This window comes from Ptychodera flava, chromosome 10 (genome assembly GCF_041260155.1).
Source record: "Ptychodera flava strain L36383 chromosome 10, AS_Pfla_20210202, whole genome shotgun sequence".
In the NCBI taxonomy this organism is placed as follows: Eukaryota; Metazoa; Hemichordata; class Enteropneusta; family Ptychoderidae; genus Ptychodera; species Ptychodera flava.
Genome location: NC_091937.1, coordinates 40,139,669 through 40,149,295, shown reverse-complemented (window position 1 = coordinate 40,149,295; position 9,627 = coordinate 40,139,669). Strand labels below are relative to the sequence as shown.

Here is a 9,627-nt window from a genome sequence, read left to right as displayed (position 1 = left end):
TTGAAGTTATGGTCTATTCAACATTTGAACCACAAAAGTATGTTATCGACTGTTTTTTGCTTATTTTGATAAGATTGATGATAATTCTCTGTACTCACACGCACAAGATACAATCACTTTAATTTTCTGTATAAAACACCCGCTCGCATTCAACAGTTTAGACTATAGCAACATCGTTGCACCGAGTGTACGTTTAATAAGGCTCACCAGGATGCAATTATTCCAACATTTCACATTAAGAAACGCCATGATATGGGTCTTCTCCGACAAGCTGTCTTGCTTCCCGAGAAAATACCCCACAACAGGTACCAGTTTTCAATTTAACCCCTAGTGCAAAATTAATCGAGCAACTTTTCTGATGACCTATCGGCCTTGTTTCCCACATAGGCTATTAACTGACTTTGAATTATTCAAATGAAAACGTTCTATAAATACGAACCTACAGACTTGATGCCAATCCAGCATATACATAACTTTTCGAAAGTTATTTTGACTATGTATTCCTTAATTTGCGATCTTCAGTGTATTCTTTCCATATTCCACACAAATTATATGACTTTCTGCTATTCCCATTGGGCGGGTACCAGTATGTGGAAATTTAAAAAGCAAAACGTACACACGTATTCGTTGAAAATACAACTTGCGGAAAATACAACACGTGGCATAGTTATTCTGTAATTTCATATTTACCTGTTTAGTTCCTCTTTCCACCCCAACGCATTCCTATATCGAGTATGATAATAAATTCAAGTGAGTTCTTGATGTCCTTACCGCTATGTAGTTCATCAAAAATCATAAACGTAAGTCTAGCAGATCAGGAACTGTAGTCTACAACTTTAATGCATGACGACGATTGAATGTAGGCACTTTATTCACCGTTTGTTGAAGGACTATATAAATCCGTATCTTTATCGTTTGTGTGAAGGATAGCTTTAGGGTTTGAAAAATAGTTGTGCAATTCTCCATTCAATGCAACGGCAGAATAATATATGGATCAAATGGGTCACTGTAACAAACATGGACTGAATTTGATGTTTATTACTGCATTGAAGCTGTAAAATTCAAACAATACTGTGACCTTTACCATACATAAGTTGTCAAGTTGTCAGCAATACTCATACTTGAACTTCAGAAGATATTTAACAGCATGGTACATAAATCAGTTGTCAGCAGTGTTCACACTTAAACAACAGAATAGTTTAGCAGCACAGTACATGAATCAGCTGTCAGCTCATACTTCAACAATAGAAGTAATTCAGCAGCATAGAGTAGGAATAAGCAGTCAGCATTGCTGATACTTGAACAACATAAGTACAGTTAAGCAGCAGAGTACGTGAATCAGATGTCAGCAGAGCTCATAGTTGACAACAGTCAACAAAAGTAATTCAGCAGAACAGTAAAGGAATTCGAAGTCAGTAGTCCTATATTTGAACAACAGAAGTAGTTTAGCAACACCGTACAGGAATCAACTGTTTAAAATGCTCATACTTAAATAACAGAAGTAATTCAGCAGCACAGTACAGGAATCAGCTGTAAGCAGTGCTCATACTTAAAAAACAGAACAAATTGTGCAGCACAGTACAGGAATCAGCTGTAAGCAGTGCTCATACTTGAAGAACAAAAATATAGTTTAGCGGCACAGTACAAGAATCAACTGTCAGTAGTGCTCATACTTGAAGAACTGAAGTAATTAAGCAGCACAGCACAGGAATGAGATGTCAGCGATCGTCATACTTAAACAGAAGTAGTTTAGCAGCAGAAAGCATAAAACAGCTGCCATCAGTGTTCATACTTGAGCAACAGAAGTAGCTAAGCAACACAGTGCGTGAATCAGCTGTCGGTAGGGCTCAAACTTGAACAACACAAATGGATTAGTAGCAATGTATATGTAATTCATGAAGTGACATGTAGTGATACGAAGTTTTTTAAAAAACACAGTGTTATCTAAGGCTATGCAATTACCGATACGTGAATCATTTTCAACGATTTGTTTCTATGATGATCATGACAAAGCCAGTTGAAGTAGCATAATATATTGGCCGATCGTGTAAGTCTTACTCTGTCGTCAATGTGTCAAACCTTGTATTCAGGTTTTAATTGCTAGTCACGACTTACATAGGTCTGCAACAACCCCATCCAAGTACATGTACTACCAAATACAGAGACATATCAATCAGATCAGTCTGTTCCGATTATAGACACTTCGACGAACAATGCGTATCATCCAATCACATAGTTGCTTTCATCTTTCTCAGTGGAGTGTGCGTTTTTCCAATGTTGTCGTTCAGTGGTTAGCAGTGTCTCCCATTTCCAAGGAACGTGGAAACAATCTTACTGCTCTACCAGTGCAGTAGGCAATCATACTTTTGATGTTTTCATTGCGTCTGTACAAGCATGTAGAAGAAAACTTGCAACATCACGCCAACCTAAATTAAGATGTCTAAACTTTGAAGTCTTACTGAAAAATACCATACAATCCTTAGGGAGATGTTTTAGATTCCCGTTATTGAACCATATCGTCGTTGAAAAAGGCATCCTTGATTATAGGTTTAGTCGATTAAAGTCAGGCGCTTATGCGACGTATATTTGCGGCGGCCATATTTGAGTTGTTAAAATTTTTAAGTTGTGCTTTTGTCGCTAATGGTCGAAAAACGTTCTGTGGTAAATTACACCTGATTTCAAACAATCTTATCGGGAAAATGCACCGTTACTGACTGTAAAAATCAAGTTACATGGCGATCTTGGCATTGTATCGGCTGTTAGCAGTACCATATAGTAACAACAGAATTATTTTAGTAGCAGTGTACGGTAATTTATCAAGTATCGAATAGTTTATGAAACATAACCAAAAACAGAAGTTTGATTGAAGAGTGGTCAAACCACTTGATATATCATCAGAAGAATAATGCGCCATCTTGCGGCGACCAATAATCCTCTTTCGTGTGCCCTTAAACTTATCAGTATTCACAGGCAGCATTTTTCATACAAATATAGTGCATCATGCAATGCGTGTTGCAATGCGTCTAGGGTAATTCATCCATACACTAAGGAAAACTACGTACTTGCATTTAGACACGAGACGTTTCAAATTATCTATCTATCTATCTATCTATCTATCTATCTATCTATCTATCTATCTATCTATCTATCACATAAATTACATCCAGTACACGTAATAATATATGTTCATTAAATTTCATGCATCTTGCGAGCTTAAGACAGACAAGCTTTTTTTCTCTTTTTTCTCATTTGTACGGTTGATAGTTCCATTATACTGAGGTCTTTTTATTTATAAGAGTCTATTCTATCGAGAATTCAGACTTTTCTTGCAGAAGATATCTATAAAAATGTTTCATTATTTTTCAGTGAACTCGTCTGATCCATAAGGTCATGGCTGCATCTTCAGACTTCAATGACAGAATGCTGACTGAAGTTGACGACAAGGTGTTGACGTGTGGATTTTGTCGGCAACGTTTCAAATCACCTAAAACACTGCCTTGTCATCACACATTTTGCGAACTCTGCTTGACAAAACAGATAGAAACGAAAACCGGCAGGCTGGTCTGTCTGACATGCGATAAACAATGGCCTTTGCCCTCTGGAGGGGTCGCTAGTATAACCAACAATCGATTTTTGATTGACCTTTCGGAGGTTGTTGACTCTAGTGTCAGTCAGGAAAAGACCAGTGCAGCTGTCTGTGAAGGCCCCGGATGTAAGAAAGAGGCCAAGTACTGGTGTGGTGACTGCGGTGGACATTTTTACTGCAATGTCTGCGTACAAACTCACGAAAAAGTGACAGTCTTGAAAGATCATGAACCGATGAAAATTGAAGAATACAACGAAAAGATGACGACACAACACTTCAGAATGACTCAACCGAAATTCTGTGACAGTCACCACAGTGGTAAGTTAGACATCTACTGTGATACTTGTCAAGTGCCAATATGTCAAAAGTGCACAGTGGTTGACCACCCAACAAACGATCATAAGGTGATGTCACTGACCTCTGCTCTGGAAAAGTACATGCCACAAAAGAAAGCACACTACAAGAAAGTTGCTCAGAAAGTTAGTAGCCTAACACTGAGGAGGGATAGTGCTCATGAAGCTCGAATAAACTTGGATGCGAACAGAACTCTAGCAGACCAGCAGATAAAAACACTGAGTCAAAAGTCAATTGGTGAAATTAAGGTTCGAGAAATGAAATTGCTGGGTCAAGTTGATAACATTTACATATCCAAGAGCAAACAAATTGATGGGGAGATAGAACTTCTGGAACATAGACTTGCCAGTGAAGAAAGCATCCATTTATATTTAACTCATCTCTTGACTTTTGGTGGAGCTGTACACATGGCAACAACACAGAAGGGGGTGGGTCGACAGCTAAACCATGAAGACCTTCCCAATGTACCTCGTTATGACAGTAACCTGGCTTTTACAGAAAATCCTGACTGTTTACGGATGAGCCTCGGAGTAGTGGAAGGGAGTATTGTGATCAAAGAAGGTACGTCAATTCATCCTGTCTCTTGAATGTACTTTACTTTTATTCCGTCATTTCGCTGTACAAAATGTAAGGTAAGTCTTTTGTGTTTGAGGTTGGGTATCAACTAAGTATCTTATCTTGCGACATAAGTTGCATCTGAGCGGTTATCCGTTGTTGCAATGTTTTCTATCCTTATTATATTAAACAAATACCAAGAACCTAAAGCATAAAAATAAAGTGAAAAACAACTGAGCATCCCATATTTTATGTCGATCTAGAGTTTCACTTTTAGGTACAAATATACAGTAAAACATCACTTTCTGTAGAACTTTCTTGATGTAGATAGATATGTTTATTCCATTTTGCTTCTTTGAAATGATCACATATATTATCACTCTATACCATCCACTTTCAAACACAAATGCACATCGTATGTATGTATATATATATATATATATATATATATATATATATATATATATATATATATATAATATATATATATATATATATAATATATATATAATACAGTACAATACCGTATCCCAAGAAGAAGCAAATTTGTGTCAGAGGTATATGCGTTTACATAACCACATACTTGTGTATAAAGTAAAGGTCCTTTGAATGCTACTACTGTTACGTAATTTCATCAATTAAAACTTGTTGATCGCTGCAGGTAAACCAAGAATACTGAGACAACGTGGATATAAGCGACGTGAGGTGCGGAGGCACAAGGAAGGTGTCACCGAGAAAACAGAGAAAATTCATCTTGAAGTAATGAAAGAAAGAGATGTTACTGAAAATAAACTCACATTACCTGAGATTGAACAGCCAGCACAGAAAAAATTTCAGAATCCAGTAAGTGATGTCCAGCTGATAAAACTTAAAGGTGAGCATTATCAGCATTATATATATATATATATATATATATATATATATATATATATATATATATATATATATATATATATATATATATATATATATATATATATATATATATATATATATATATATATATATATATATATATATATATATATATATATATATAGTCTACATATTAACTATATACACACACACACCCCCACACACACACATATATATATATATATATATATATATAATATATATATATATATATATATATATATATATATATACTATATATATATATATATAGTATACAGATGTCCTCGTGGGAAATTCCAGTGCTCGATGCTAAAGCAGAGCATTATGAAAAATAACACAAATTACTTAAAGTACAAGGTAATAATATCCGGTACTTAAGTTGCCAAAGGTCCATATATCTTTCTTTATGAATTTGACGTGTGTAACGGTGCCTTTCTCTATGTTCTGTGCTGCTTTGTGTCTATGTTTATAACAGTTGACAATGTATTACGTATTTTGACCTAGTGTTATTGGATCATGGATTGGTATGATTATGATTTCTTTCATCATAGCCCCTACCTTTCAAACACATTCGGAGACCACATAAATATCACTATTAAAACTTTCATGAACGTATACGTACCATATATAAATCACGGTAAAACTTTTTAAAGAACCTTTTTGAACTGAAACTTAGTGGCCCTCTTTACTGATTAAAAAAAGCCAATTAACCTGAAATCGTAAGTAAAATGATATTTTTCAACATAGCAAAGAGAATCTAAAATAAACAGTATAAAACATATCTATGAAGATTTCCCCAGTCCCTGCAGACATTGCGATGCCTACCATCCAAACAACCGTTTCACGGTGTAGTTTGAAAAGCAAAATTTACACTGCACCAAAATCAAAAAGCATTACGATACTAACAAAAGGTGAAGTTTAGAATTTCACCTTTTAAATTGCTTTTTTATATAGTGTAAATTTTATCAATATCTTTTTGTCAATTTCGAGCTGTATTATCAAACACAGCCATCATTGTTAAACAGTATCTAACAACTTTATACTATACGCTAATTTTTTACTTTGGTCCTTTTTGACTTTGCAGGTGATTGGTCAAAATTCACCCTGAAGGGTCAGGGTCTAAATTCAGGACAGACGTTAAACTACCCACGTGGGTTAACCTTCCACAATAACAAACTTCTGGTGTGTGACAGAGCCAACAGCATTGTTCAGATACTGAACGAAGACTATACACGTGAGAAGGTGCTAGGAAGTTTCAGTGGTCAGTTTGCCAAGCCATTCCAGCCACAGTCCGTAGCAGTGTCTAAGGAAAACCACTACTTCATACTTGATGACAATAATTTGCAAATAGTTGTATGTGACCAAGATGATAAAGTTATTCGAATAATTAATTTACCTGCAGATACAAAACCTTATTGCATTGCTCTTTTGAAAGGATTTCTTTTTGTCACTGATGTCAAACGTCACAGGTTACTCAAGTACACCAAGAATGGTGAATATGTTGCAGAGATTGGTGGTCAGGGTAATGGTCGAACACAGTTCAAACGTCCCTACTTTGTCGCTGTCAACAGTAGGGGTGTCATTATGGTGTCTGACTGCGCAAATCACTGCATCAAGTGTTTTGATATTGAGCTCAATTACTTGTATCAATACGGTAAGGTCGGTCAAGGCAATGGCCAACTGTACTATGTATACAGCATTGCTTTTGACAGCGATGACAATGTTTATGCTTGTGATGAAGTCAATAATAGGATTGTAAAGTGGAGTAGTGATGGAAAGTGGATCTGCAATCTATTCAAAGGTGAAGTGAGTGTACCCTGGTACATTGTTGTCAGCCGAGATAGAATCTGTGTTAGAGGTGTTAGAGACAAACACATCACAGTATTTACTAAATAAAAATTTCAAGTGATATGTATGTCTACATTTCACCAAAAGACCGGCTTTTTGTCAAAAAGTGTGAATTAATGTTCCAAGTTTAACTTGAGAGTTTGAACTAAATGGCGCAAGAAATATTTTAGTCATCGATACGGCAACAAAATATCCCTGAGCCTTACTTTGATATCTGACTTGTCCTGTTCAGCTTCATATGTCACTTGTTTGAAGTTTTACATGTAAGCACAATTTAGGGTCCGAAGCTGAAAACCCGTCCTTGCTAATGTTTACAAATAACCTGTTTATGCAAGAGATTCAATTACTTTTATTGTATCGCACAGTTCATTTGAGGATGCATTTTCAAAAATATCGAAATCTTAACAGCCTTCATCATAGTACACAATCCATTATACTGATTTTTGTTAAAGGAAAAGTAAATTTATTCACATTATACTGAAAGGGCTTACCTTTGAAGAATGACGCCCCCTGTAGTCTGATTCTTGTAGTTGCTTTCGTTGATTTCTTCCAGTTCATAGATGAGTTTTGTCTTACTTCATGAATATAGGATGGTAAGAGGTCAAATTTAAAAGAAGTAAATGCCTCATTTTCTTATCTAATAAATGCAATAGCAAAAATGGATCAAAATCATCAGGTCGGGGTTACTTTTTTAACTGTCTTTGCACAAATATATGCGTTTGCCATCTTATTTCACCAGAAGTTCATACAACAATGTCCAAAAACCGCATGCACCAATTGGTTTTGAAGACTTTTTAATTTATATAGAAGATAAAGTTTGGAGTTTGTTATATTCCGCATCGTACTTTGCTAAACTTACCAATAAGTGTCTTTACCATACTTATGAAGAGAATTTAGATATATCAGAATATTTAGAACTGATGAAGTAACGATTCAAATCATCATAGCACTCAAAAGGTGTTTTATCTCAACAGATATCCATTTTTGTGTTGTCACTAGTAACTGGCGACTATTTGACCTGGTTTTTAACCATTAATTGTCGCCTATTGTGCTGATATGAGCCTAGAGCCTAGCAATTATAATGATTTTTCACATATATTGATATTCAACTTCGGTGTACATATTTTGACTTTTATATGTAATAATATATGTAGATATATGAACGAACAAATTTGTTTAAGACAGTATGAATGTTTACTCTTAAATATATATCTTTAAGTATTAGGTATATAACTTCACTTGTATGTCCTTGTTGTATACTTGTATGTCCCTAAATTTGTTGTATTATGAACAAAGAAGCATGGACTATTTTTGCATGTGATATGTAGTTTTGATATAATACTCAATTGGTGATTGTCAGTGACATCGTGAAATTGTTTCTAGTATAACCCTCAGTATCTGAAATTTCACGATCATTTCCCATCTGTAGTGTATACCCTTGTCGTTATATTTTACTTTGCATCATATTAATTCATGGATTCAAACTAGCAGCATAAAACCTGAAGAAAATCTAAAATGAAAAACACAAGCTCTTGATTTCGTGGCAATATGAAACAAGTGCAAAAACAGCAAGTAGTTCGTATTCAATATCAGTGTTCGAAATAACACCTGTCCGGCAGTCCGAGACTGGTTGTTTTTCTGCCGGACTGCTAAAATAAAAAAGTTACCAGTCCGGCGGACAGGTTGACTTTAGCGTGGGGAGTCTTCTTTAAAACTATGTCTGCTATTTTTTCTCCGGGCTCCCATACAAATTTTACGGCAAGAAAGTTTTCTTTCCCGTAAATTCATCCTACTCAACAGCGCATAACAAAAATACTTAGGCACATAAAATTAATCGCAGTATCAGGACTGGTAAGTTTTTGGCAGGACAGGCAACTTTTTGAAGTTACCAGTCGTGGTGACTGGTTGATATTTTCCACGAATTTCGAACACTGTCAATATGAACAGCTACAGGGCTTCTTGACATCAAGTTGAAATAAGTTATCTTCAGTAGAGGTTCTTTTAAAATGGGGAAAAAATGATGTCCTGTTTTCTTTAGTAGGTGCTTTTCATAAATCGTTGACAATTGTTTGACAATTCACCATGTCAATTATGTATATTTGTGGTTATTTTTATTTTAGTTATGAATGCGTTAAAACAAGATACATTTGGTTGTTTTAACGTTCATCAAATATTACATATTTCTGAATAAAAAGTAAACGTTAATACTGATATATCACAGATTACCAAGACATTTCCAAATACTTCCTTATTTTAAATTATGTTGCCTTGCGAATGTAAAATTACAGTTATTCTCTTTCAGCTATTATAGAACAGAACCCTGTACATTTTTACATGTAGGTAGAGGCAGTAAAATTATTACTTCTTACCACATACATCTGATTTGT

At 35.1% G+C, this 9,627-nt stretch overlaps 1 protein-coding gene across 1 annotated transcript; it reads left to right on the top strand.

Moving 5' to 3' along the window:
• The first annotated feature begins 3,390 nt into the window (after positions 1 to 3,390).
• On the top strand, positions 3,391 to 7,998 carry LOC139141654 (tripartite motif-containing protein 2-like). Its single transcript, XM_070711241.1, has 3 exons — positions 3,391 to 4,501; positions 5,157 to 5,369; positions 6,477 to 7,998. The coding sequence occupies exons 1-3, from the start codon at positions 3,391 to 3,393 to the stop codon at positions 7,286 to 7,288; spliced, it is 2,136 nt and encodes a 711-aa protein (XP_070567342.1). The 3' UTR covers positions 7,289 to 7,998.
• The last annotated feature ends 1,629 nt before the right edge of the window (positions 7,999 to 9,627 follow it).

What these genes read in the sequence shown, in the direction of transcription:
- LOC139141654 (XM_070711241.1), top strand. Translation starts at nt 3,391, where the DNA reads ATGGCTGCATCTTCAGACTTCAATGACAGAATGCTGACTGAAGTTGAC. An exon ending in GAGTATTGTGATCAAAGAAG is followed by an intron (nt 4,502 to 5,156) that starts GTACGTCAATTC and finishes TGATCGCTGCAG; the next exon opens with GTAAACCAAGAATACTGAGA. An exon ending in CCAGCTGATAAAACTTAAAG is followed by an intron (nt 5,370 to 6,476) that starts GTGAGCATTATC and finishes TTGACTTTGCAG; the next exon opens with GTGATTGGTCAAAATTCACC.